General features: G+C 41.1%; 1 protein-coding gene across 1 annotated transcript in view; it reads left to right on the top strand.

Moving 5' to 3' along the window:
• Positions 1–12,510, top strand: part of TSPAN4 (tetraspanin 4) — a 207,067-nt gene that overhangs the window by 190,413 nt on the left and 4,144 nt on the right. Inside the window, exons 4-5 of the mRNA XM_009889357.1 lie at positions 2,528–2,629; positions 11,076–11,207. Coding sequence (XP_009887659.1) covers positions 2,528–2,629; positions 11,076–11,207 — 234 coding nt within the window. The remainder of the gene's footprint in view (positions 1–2,527; positions 2,630–11,075; positions 11,208–12,510) is intronic.

The raw sequence follows: 12,510 nt of genomic DNA, 5'->3' as shown, positions 1-12,510 counted from the left end.
CATTTTCTTGAGATCATGTGTACTAACAAAATGTTGTTCCTGATCTTGAAGTACTTTATAAATGTTGATTGTAAGCTATATTATTATTAATATTATTATTCTCAAACAGGAAAGGAAGATTGCAGTAACAGGGATGGCCTGTGAGCCCTGGTAAAAGGGATCATCGTGCTGAGCCACTGCATTGGTTTGCAAAGCAAAATTTGAGCGAGGAAATGCAAACTTTGCATTTTGCATCCTTTTGGTAGCATGGCATTTGCCCTTCAGATGAGCATCACTGTTTTATTTGACCTTCTCTCTCTTGTTCCAGATTAGTGGTTGATATGAGCTGTAGGCTGATGCACAGCTCTCTCACTTTACACGGCAGATTTTCTCAGATGTGGTAAATGAATGTTCCAGATAGACCTTTCTCTCTCATCTTCAAGGCAAGAGATCTAGACTTCTGTCCCCACCTGCCCTCAGCTATGCTGTTCCTCTTCATCTCTGTCCCTTTCTGACTAAGAATTTGGTTTTCAACAATTAATTTACCTCACTACCTCTGTAGGACACTAACTAAATTTCAAAACCTCTCTCAGACTAGCAACACAACTGTGCCCTTCCATTCTAATTGATGGCTCTGCTCGAGACCACAACAGGTCCAGTTAAGACACAGGAAGCTGAGGGTTAGTGAAGAGCTGAAAAGCAGTTCAGTCTAATTCTTAAATGAATGCTAGGAATCCCAAATACTCACAAGTTTTTCATTTATTGCTGATAATTTTCTCAACTAATTCCAAATTTAATGATAGCTTTCAGCTTTGGTTTTCTCTTCTAATTAACGTGCTAGTGTCTATGTGTAATCTCTGTATAAAGTCAAAAGCAGCTTACATGATAATTACACCTACCGTTCAAGACAGTCATCCACAAGAAAGTGCTTGCATGACAATTAAGGTGCTGAGATTAAGTTGTACATCTTTCCTATACTGTCCCAAAGCTATTTTATTAGTGGCTCAGCTTGATGGTGGTAAACTTTTGGGAAGGAAACAGAAGAACTGGAGAGACCAACCCTTTGCACATACAGCAGAGATTTCCTGGACATGATGAACTTTTGAGGTCATAGTTTCTTGAGTTACATTGCTTAGTAGCTTTACATTTACCCCATAATAATTACAATGATGTGGGTTGAAAATTCCTCTTTTACACTGTGGAAGATGCTTTGCATCCACTTTTTTTTTTCCAGGAGCAAATGAAAACACTTAAACTGAATAAAGCAGAAGGAAAGTCCAAGTGTATGGTAGAAGCAGAATACCTTTGTTCCCTCTGTTAACTCAAAATTAGCATTGGTTACTTCATTTTAGACCCTCCTCAGCTGGAATGACTAATATCAGAGGGGCAATCACTAGAAAATACACCATGTCTGTCTGTTGTCCAATATGGAAGAGACTGTCCCCATGAAGCAAGTTGTGAATTTAATTTTGGTTTTCTTTTTGACTGCTGCAGCAGAAATATCTCAGAGTGGCACTGTATTTTGCAGTCAGATTTATAGCGGATTGATGGAGAAGAAAATGGGACAGGCCTGTTCACCCTTCTTGCTGTACCTCTGATGTCAAACAGACCACTAACATTGACAAGCACACAGGGAAGGGGGCTGCGTATGGGCATATTTGAGCAGCACTATTCTGTGCTTTTAAATTACAACAGAAAAACTGTGAATATCCTTTTATTATTGACTTATTTTTTTGTGTTTGCTTGATTCTGTAGAAATGTGTATGTATGGTTAGACTGGGAAAGAAGCACTTGGAATCATTTTGGATACTAGCTTGTGGTGACCAGTAGATCCAACAATAGCCTGCTTTACCAGCAAAGACTCTCAACAAGAAACCACCATCTTCAATTGCAAAAGCCGCTAAAGCAGAACTTTGTACTTTCATTAAATCAACAAAAATGCATTTATTTAAGAGCAGCTCCATTTAGTAACTGGATTCTTAGATCCTGTCTGTCCTGAGGTTTGGATAGCTCATTCCCTGCTGCTTCAATATAACTATGTCCATCCTGCTGTAAGAAATGGGGTATCCTGGCCAATATAATGAACACAATTCACAGTATCAGTACAATGCTAATACTGCTGTTGATCTCCCAGAAAGCATGTGGAAGATGCTGAGGGGTACTTGGTCACAATTAAAGATATCAAGCTAAAAGGAAATGCTGTGGGTAGATGAATGTTTTCATATATAGGCCTCATTTGCAAAAAATGAGTGATTAAACTTATAGTACTTTGGTGGTTAAGTGAGAAGGAAAAAGATGTTCTGGAGGTCTGTGATGGAAAACATGACTCATTTAACTTAGAACAGGAACTCCTCATGTTCTTTACAAAATGCAGACAGCTGTAATAGATACCAGCTCTACTGGAGAAAGGCTTTAGAAAATATTGGTTAACTTTTTATTCATTTCACTATAGGACTGTTGTTCAACATCTCCCTGCTCCATGCACTTTGATTCTGAAATGTGGTACTAAGCAAATTTTGACTTTTGCGTCTTTTGTTGTTGGTTTTAGATTGACAAGTATGCTCAGCGGGACCTGAAGAAAGGGCTTCATTTGTATGGGACAGATGGAAATATTGGCCTAACTAATGCATGGAGCATCATTCAAACAGATGTAAGTCTGAACTTTTTTTTCCTTCCTCTTTACCCTTTGGGTTCTGTAATATTAAACCTCCAGATCCCAAGCCAATCTCTTCCTCCCACCCAGTCAGCCCATTTAGCAACTGAACTCTCTGGATTTGATAACAAATGGTAATTTTTATTTATTTCTCCTTTGACCAGAATAGCTTATTTCTTTTAAAATTTATATTGTGTTGACACCTAAATAACATATAGTTTTTTGCTGTGTGGAGAGTGAAGGAGATGGTCAGATAGGAAACAAGCAGTACCTTCTCATTGAAGTCAAAGGGACAGCTTATGTCACAATGAAGAGCAATAGCATAATAACAAAGAACCACTTCAACACCTTTTCATTTCTGTCTTATCTCCTTTCGTTGCCATTGTTTTCCACTAGTTCAAAATGGAACCCCGCCATGGTGTTTGCAACTTCCTCCTACACTCAGTACATTTTTCGTAGCAGAATTAATTCATTCCTCATCACAGATGGGCTGGGACTGCTTTTTGCTATGTTGCCACCGCTGTTGCATCCTTCTGATTCTCTGACAGCATTCTGCCAGTGTTTGTCTCATAAGGGACTGGTGAACGCTGTAGCTGGCTTCCTCCTTTTGTCCTTGTCTGGCTTTCTGAGGAAACAATATCACTGACAGTTCAGGTTTATTAGCTCTGTCCTTCTCTTTTCATATTCAGTTCAATCAGTCCTCTTGGGGGTGATCTTTCTGATGCAATTTTCTCTGCTTCTTGAATGAGGAAAAGTGCTCCAACTTTTCTTCTGCTTTAGGAAGAAGGACTTGTACTGCCTTGGCTTCACTCAGAAAATCTTGTGTACCTTTCTCAAATTCTCCAGAGGTGCTAGCATGGTACAGACAGGCAGGGCTTTAGTCTTGCCTCAGCCAAAAATGTCTTAAATCGGCCAAAGATGATAACCTCTCCAAATGCTTCCAAGATTATATGCACTACTTGAGATGATCGATGGGCTACCTACCACATTCTGATATAATAAACCTGCTCATTTACCCTTTACTTCCTCTATTGCCATTTGGGCTGAAATCCCAAACATCTTTCCGTCTGGTAGTGTCTAGATTAACATATACTCTTCTGTATGATGCAAGATAACAGGACCAGCAGGCTGCTAAGAAAAGGTCGGAGAAATTAACATTTTGGGGTCACTAAAAGAACAAAAGAACTAGTTGGCCAAACTCCATGTGCATCTCTGGGGCTGTGGGAGCTGTCTGTATTGAGTGCAGTAGGTTGACAGCAACAGTACTGTGTGTGAAAGACAAACAGCTCAGGTCCAGCAAACAAACTAATAAGCCTTCCAGTCCCGCGTCCTAACAACTGCATGTGGAAGGTTCTTTCAATTACCTTTAAAAGGCCTCAGCATCTTGCAAGATTGTTAATATTTTTCTCTTCCTATGATCTTTCTATCTTCTTCTATGATCAAATATGAGAAGGCATCAATTACTGACAAGAGAAATGCATTTTGTGGTGCTAGCCCAAGAGTAAGCCATATGAAACGTAGATAAAATTTTTAGTATCATTGCTTATATCAAACAGTATTAGAATTTCTACTCTTTTACACTAACTTAACTCTGCTTAGTGAAAATATACTAAAAATTACTAGTATTAAGATGTTTGCAGTAAATATTACTCTGGTTATAATCAGTGACACCCCAAGAACTATTAAAAACATATAGCAAAGGTGGGGGGGGAAACATTATTTGGAGGACTTGCAGGATATAAACCCCATGCTTCTGCTTCCCTTTCTGTAAAATAGGTGTAACAATATATACTGTCTAGTTCACCTAATCAGATTTTTTCAAGATATTCACAAGTTGGATTGGATTCAGAAAATATGTAAAAGAATAATGAGACTATTGAAAATTTACATTATGATGAAAAATTTTAAAAGCTACCAGGAAAAGATGAAGTAGTGATGTCATTGCAGTCCTTAAATAGAGAGCAGGAAGGGAAAAGGTTTTTGAAAGGAAAGGGCCCTGTAATTGAATCAAGTGCTAAGAACTTGAGATACAGATATCTGATGGTAGGATGCCACTGTACAGCAGGATGGTGGATTCTTTTTCTCTAAAGTCAAGACAGGGTTTTTTTATCTAAAAGAAATGGTCTTGTTCAGTGACAAGCTCGGGTTTGAGGCAGGACTCCATAGCCTGCACTCTGTGTAGTGCTACAGATCATGCTCAGTTGTCTTAATGATTCTTTTGGCCTTGCAACCTATTAGAGTTTAAAGAGCATTTTATAAATTTCAGATTAAACTAATGTTAGCTAGGTCTTAGGAGCACAAAAGATAATAGAAAAGTGCCATTTTGAAAGCCACATACACTCATGTTACATCACCGTCTTTTCAAACATGGCAATTGTGAAATTACCATGCGCTTTCTTGACAGTACCATAGTGTTAAAGTCTCCGTGCTCCCCGTGCTGGGCACTGAGGAGAAAAGCATAGAACTCCCACAGATCCATTTTTATTGCTCTGCATAATTGGCTTTCACATGTATCTTTCAAAACTATTTAGGAATAGCATATTGCAGTGGTGCAGTGAAGGCAATCCCAGCATGGTTAATTATGTAAAACACTTTGCAGTTGAATAGTGCTATGTAAATGCCAAGTATTATTTTTTGTGTTCAGTAATAATTGTTATCCCTTACATCCCTAATCAGTAGAGTGTAGTCACTGATAGGAGGATTAGGGCAATACAGGGGACTTTCTGAAAGGAAAGTCCCAGCCCAGGCTTGTTGTTTGCATTCTGGCTCCTAAGAGACAGCTCTCAAAAACCCCACAGTAGAGGTATTCACATTGACATTATAGGACCATGTCTCAGCACTGACTTTTCTAACGGGGCCAGAAGATACCAGTCATTGGTTGAACTATGGGCTATGTCTGTACGTGGATGGAAAACAGCAGGCGCAGAAGAAAGCATGGCATGTGAAAAACATGACAGTAGCAGAAATCATAATGAGTCCTTCTTCCTTGTCCTCTCTGCATTCATGCTCCTTTCTTTGCAAAAGTATTTTTCAGAGCTTGAGCAGAAAGTGGGCACCGTGGTTAAAGTAGTAGGCTCAGACACGAGGGATTTAAGCTCTGGCATAGTTCTACGTTTCTCCTACTATTAGCTTAGATAGAGACCACCCCTGCCATGAGGTCACTAAGTATGACTGTGTACGGCAACCTTTGGTAAGGGGAAAATTTTTTTTTCTAGAAATAGAACCACGTTTAGATGGCATTTCCTTTCTGTGGGGCTGGCTGATCACAAATCAGAGGGGTGTTTTGACTGGGGGTATGGACACCCGGTGTGCACACAGTGAGTTGTGAGTGCTGATTACTGTATTTCTTAATCAAGTGTGAAAGGCCTGAGCACCTTTTTCGGGGGAGGGGCTTTCTTCTCTGAAGCATCTGTGCCTTGAGAAATATTTTTCTTTTTTTTTAACTGAAGCCTACTATTCCTAAATAACTGGGAACAAGGTAAAAACAGGGTCCATCAGGCCCATCTTTAAGGAGGGAGTTGTAGTTTTGGTCCATGACTGCTCTGTTCAGATTACTGATAAAGGAGTTAGGTTGAGCTGCATACACGTTAGAGGAAAAGCACTAGACCCATTTTGCAGTTGTATTAAGCCTCTAGGTCAGGGAGCTGCTTCAAATTAGAACATTTTATTGATTTATTTTTAATACCTTCAGCAAACCAAGCTCACAGGCCTTCTCAATGGTGTTTCAGACCTTAAGAGGATCAGAAACACCAGTCAGTGACTTTTGTGTGTTGTGACTGAAGACTATGAAAGTGTACAAAGTGATTTCAAACATGACTAAAGTTCTAATAGTTTAGGATATAAGTTACCCTGAGCTGCATTACACTCCTTACCAACCAGGACTGGTTAAAGTTACAGGTGGAGATCATTAGGAAATGAGAAATAGGCATTAATTTTTAAAATGTTGCTTCATCCCAAACATCTTTGTGATCAATATTTGAATACTTCTTCTTTTAACTAACCAGGCAGTAATTCGAGAGGCATGCAGAAAACACATTAGCTTCACTAAAGCGAGCAAATTCAGCTCACTTTTACTGCTGTGTAATGCCTTTCATGTCTATTTAGACCACTGTAACTGAGAACAAAATTTGACCTCTCTCTCTCTACCCCAGTCATTGATTCTGTTAGATCAAACCATACTTTAGGATTACTGCTGAAGTAATCTAAACCACCCATTAAACATTTTTTACAGTGAAGGAGGAAAAAGGCGAATAAAAGGCACCACCCTACCCCATCCCTAGTTCTCTGTCACATTCCCAAAAATTGGAGAACCAGGAATTGCAACAAGGATTGGGTGTCTGTTTATTTTCATGAACCCTATTCCAGCCTGGCTGATTTTGCAGGAATTTGGCAAAGAAAATAAGGCCTACTTAGCCTTCAATACCAGGATTGCCCATAAAATACATACAGGAATCCAACTCCTTACATTTCTATTGCACTGACAGAAACTTTGTATTTAACATCAATTACCAGCCCTAGATACCCCATGCTAGAGCAGCAATTACTTGTTAACACAAAAATAAAGCTACCTGTAAGCAGCATTGCATTCCATAAATACAGCACAGAGACCTCAAGTGCTGTTGGGTGCTGCTTGGCTGGAAAAAGCACACTGCAGCAGCACGACCTTGGACTGCATCATTGTGTTGCGCAGCCCCTGCATGTCCTGAGCTCTTGGGAACTGACGAACCGCTTCAGAACCCCACGGGTAATCAATAGGGGAGCGATTTAAGTCTCTTTAACAAGGAAGGGGAAAAAACGTGTTTTGATATCTCGGGAGATAGAGCCTCCCACATGAAACATGTGAAACAAACAGCAGCGTGTTGTCAGTAGTCCTGGAGATGTTTAGCAGCAGGAGCTTAGATACTCAGAGGCATTTGACAAGCTTTTGCTTGTTTGAGCAACTCTGCCAAACACCGTACATGTGTCCCCAGAATTACTACCCGACTGTCACCTTATGCTGTAAGTACCCGCATTTGTTCATGTGGGCAGGCACAATTGCATCTAATCATGCGTGCTCCTTCACAGCTGCAAGCCTGAGAATCAAGTGACTTGAGGTGTTCAAGTCAAGGTGACTTAACATTACTGCTCTTCAAGACAGTAGCTGACATTTTCTACAGATTACCCCCTCTTAAAGTGTGTTAGTCTGGGTACCCCAAAATAAGCAATAATAGTTGTAATTGTTGCTAAAAAACATAAGTGCATTGTTCCCTACTGAAACTAGGAACAGCTCAAATCAGTTAGGCAACCTTGTCTAATTTTATCACTTAACTAGTGAAGGGATTAACACAGGACCTTAAATGTGACCACAGAATGAATGCGGCTGTGGCAAGTCTGTAATTGCTTCATGACAGTCAGGCAGTTTAACTTTCTGGCAGTGGCAGAACATTAGCCTTTGTGGAAGAACATGAAGTCTGGTGTAAATGGCTACAACAAACTGCTGGTGACAGAAATCATGCTTTATGTGACCTGAGCTTTCTCCATCCTCCAAGTGTGGGACTGTTTCCAACTATCCTTGCTCAGAAACCTTGTAAATTTTAAAAAGAGAACATTGCTCTGAAATCTAAGAGGACTGTAAAAAATCCTCTTATTTTGCTCTTTGTCCTCAATATTCCCCTTTCTTCTAATAGTCCCTCAAGTCCCTCAACAATTTGGCTACTTATTGTTCAGCTTCATGCATACAGGATAAATCAGCCGCTTGTCACATGATCCAAAATCACTCCCATACTCTCTCTTCTCTACTTGGGCCTCCATAATGAGGTCTCTGGATTTACTGAGCTCTCAGCTTACCCATCTTTTTGGCTTCTAGTTGGACCCCTTTGCTGAATCTGTACTGGTGACCCATTCAGTCCCACTGCTGCTTCTTTCCTTGTTTCATGCCTCTTTGACCTACGGCCATGGGTCAGTGCCTCTGCTCCCTAGAGATGCCGTTCACCTGACTTGGTCTTCATTGAACACCGCTTGCTCACTTGCTTGTGCACTCTCTGGTCTCTGTGGTGTTTGCACTCTTTCGCCTTCATTACCTCCTCTTCTTTAGGATTGTGCATCATCCACTGCTTAATTCCACCACTCATCCGTCATTGGTCTTCCAACATGACATCTCTTCCAGTTATAGTTCCAGACATTATTTCTTCCAGACCCAAGACTGGATCTTCATGCTACTTCATTCTTTTTTACCCTCAATCTTTTCTTAGGCCTTTCTCCCATTGCTGGGACTGCCTTGTCTGCCAGCAGTGGCAGGCAAGCATCAATATTTAATCCTCTGCTCTTGTACAATTCACAGAGAACCTGCACAGGCAGGCAATGTGTGTCTGACTGCAGCTTGTCTTTGCAACTGCATCCCCTCGGCTTACCCTTGGCTTTACCAAGGAGTTTTACTCTTTGGAGTTCCAACCCAAGATCATGGCCTAGCCACCTTCTGCTTCACAGGCTCCATAGGAACAGCTGTTCTCAACACTGTTAGTGAACCCTTAACTGCAAAACCTGTACTTCATCTTCATCTCCTTAGTCTGTCAGACTTTGACACCCTCAGCCATGCAACATTATGGGGAGAAGTGGTCTAGTCCTGATTTATGCAAACTTGTGACACTTGTGTTTGGCCAGAACATCACTCAAATGTCTCAGCCCTTACTGTTGCACTCTCTACATCACAGATGAGCCACGTTTTCAAGGCTTGCTATTTACAAGCTGTCACTTCTCACTGTCTATCAAAGAACTGCCTCCTGACTCTAATGATGACAGCCTGCAAGACCTTCTTGTTAGATTTCCAGATAAACCAGCTTTCCTCAAATGCATGCCATGTGTTCCATGTGCTCCTATCCACTTTTGGGACCCGTTATGCACGTAGTTCCTGTCTTGTGTACAGGCACATAGAGGAAAAAAGAAAGTCACAAACTTTTTTTTACTTTCAACTCAGTTCGTAGAAAATGAAGCCCATAAACTTGCAAATCAAACAGTTGCAAGCTAAGGACTGATTCCTGCTATGGACCAAATCAGAATTCTGAGCAGAACCTTGCGGGGTTAGATGTTAGTCTGGGAAAGATTTCTGGCTTTTATTTGGCAGAAGAAACGCAGTACTGTGAGCACTGAAATGTCTCTATCATGGACTACTTTCTGCCAGTGCTTTAATGCGTAAGGCAACGTGTGACACCTCTGCCCTCTATTGGTCTTGAATGGCAGATCTTGTATGTGCAACGAGACCTGAACACTCAGCCCTCTGTGTCCATAGACTCTACAACTATTGTGTACATAGGGAAAACTCTCCCTCTGGCCAGTGTAAGTATCAGGATCTGAATTAGGTCCTTGGTCCTGGTGATGCAAATGTCTGCACGATTATGAGTCTATCAGAAACAGAAGGAATGGTCTCTATAGGGACGCAAAAAATACTGCACAGGCTTATGTAAAATCACATTTAAAAAATAAGATCTTGGCAAGTCATTTTGGGGCTAAGTAGGTGGCTGGCATAGCCTTCAAAAAGTGTGAAGTACTGCCAATGGCAGAGAGCAGTTTTGCAGCCCAGTGTCGTCTTGTTTTACTCATTAGTGGTACAGTGTCTAAATACTGACAAATTCATACTTTTGAGTTAGCACAGGAGTGACAGATGGTGTATACATCTATATGGTAATGAGTCTTAGCTTATTTTGTATCACAGAAATATACCAGTTCCCAGAGGGGGAAGATGGTCGCAGAGCCATTCCCTGTACTTTTACATACATTTCCTGTACCTTTCATCCTGCTACCAAAGTTGAACAAACTTTCTGATTTAGCACTGACATTGTACAGTGTCTCATTGTATGCAGACACTTAAAGCACCACTATTTAGCAGCATCAGATGATGACATTAAGGAACTGCACCAAAGAGAGAAGAGGAGGAAATACATCTTTTACTGACTGACAATGACTTTCAGAGGTGATCAGTAATTAACAGCTTAGAGAGAAACTTGCCTCGTTAACTTCAATCATGATTTCAGAAGTAGTGTACTGTAGAGACCCCAGTATCTTCGTCTCCTGGGTGCTGTAGCTCTATCTCAAATAATTTTTTTTCCTGACAACAAGCTGCAAACGATTGTTAAAAACCTGCTCAGTCACATCAACTCTTAACTTCAGCACTTGACTGGGGTTATCGTTTCAGCTCCTGCAGTGTCCTGCCACTGCAAACAGGTGCCTTTGCTTCTTATAGCAACATTAGCTACATACAAGACCATAACTAAACATAGAAAAGAGTGGAGGAAAGGGTCTATTTGGGTAAGGCTGAGGAAATACTGTATTTCTTTAAAATGTCAAACCTCTGCTGGTGTAATTGAAATGCACTGAATTTTGATTCCAACTCCAGGAGGAAGATGTCAGAATGAGCAGAAGTCAGTGACAGATCATACTTACAGTATCATCTCGCTGCTTCTTTTTCCAGTTCAGATGCTGTGGAGTCTCCAACTACACTGACTGGTTTGAAGTGTACAATACAACCCGGGTGCCAGACTCCTGCTGCTTAGAATTCAGCGAGAACTGTGGACTCCATTCCCCGGGGACGTGGTGGAAAGCGGTGAGTAGATCTCCAGCAGCAGCTCAGCAGCTGCCTTGCAACCCAGGTAAAGGGCCGGCAGCTAGTCATTTGCAGGGCTATACAGATGATAAGGTATGTTGTACCCTTACTCATCTTTAATCAGGTGGTTTCAGAAGGCCTGTGTTGAGCTGTGGTTTTGACCTCCAATGAAACTGCCAATTTAATTATTTTTATGAGCTGAAGGCTTTCCTTTCAGTAGCCTCTGAGCTGTTGTTTCACATTGCAGACAAGTAAGTACCTTCCAATACTGCTCTGAAGCACAGTCTAGTTAGATCTAGCTAGGAAATGACAGGATTGTCCTTTTTATTGTCCTGCCTGCTGGAATCAGGTAGAGATAAAGGCAAAGGGCTTGTCCACACACATAGCACAAGCCCTGGAGCAGCCACCGTAGCTTATCATGGCCCAGGCAGTTGTGAAGTAAGAGGACTGTTTGAGTCTGGAGTGCTCTGCTCCTGCCAGGAACCCTGGTTCAGGGGCTTCCACTGCACCGTAGGAGAGTGGGAATTGTTCCACCTGATTGCCAGCAGCACTTTTTTTTTTGCAATGAGTTTCTGCATTCAAAACTCCACGGGATAATTCCCCTACCATTTCCTCAGCAAGATCTTTCTAAAGCAGATAGTCAGAGCGTAAATTCTCTGAAATTAGCTCAGCAATTCTTTGTGCCAATTACAGGTAGTGCAATTACCCAGGAGGGGTTTGGAGTAAGGCCCGCTGATGAAATGGAATTATAAGGAAGTTTTGCCGGTTCTAATGGGTTTGTGAAAACAATGAGTAAAGCTCTCTTGGCCACTTTCTAGTGAGATTTCATATGCATGGATTTGGCACTGGCAGAGGCTGAGTTCCTACCAAACATGGCTCCCTTCTACCTCTCAAGTAGCTCCAAGTCAAATTTTGAATTTAAGGACTTAAATAAAAGTTCTTTTGTTTTATTTAGGGTACCAAGAAAATCAGTGCAGGTTAACACCGTGCCTTCTGGTAGGCATTAATAAGTTTTCCTTTATACATATGTGAAAGCCACTAACTGAAGGCTGAATGGTTCTTGGCCATGTACATTTACAAGACAGAGGGCACAATTTTTGCACAAGGTTGTCTTACAGACATTATTTCTTATTTACATGTTATTTAAAGAAAGGTTTCACTTGGGCCAATTCCACCGTCCCCAAAATCGGGCCAGGAATACGACGGTACAGCTACTGCAGAATTTAAAGCAGGAAGAAAATAATGGAGGAGTGCCCATACGGCAATTTGAAATGATGGAAAATGGTATGAAATGGGACCATGT

Source organism: Charadrius vociferus, unplaced genomic scaffold (assembly GCF_000708025.1).
Source record: "Charadrius vociferus isolate BGI_N301 unplaced genomic scaffold, ASM70802v2 scaffold467, whole genome shotgun sequence".
In the NCBI taxonomy this organism is placed as follows: Eukaryota; Metazoa; Chordata; class Aves; order Charadriiformes; family Charadriidae; genus Charadrius; species Charadrius vociferus.
This window is presented reverse-complemented; position numbering and strand designations above follow the sequence as displayed.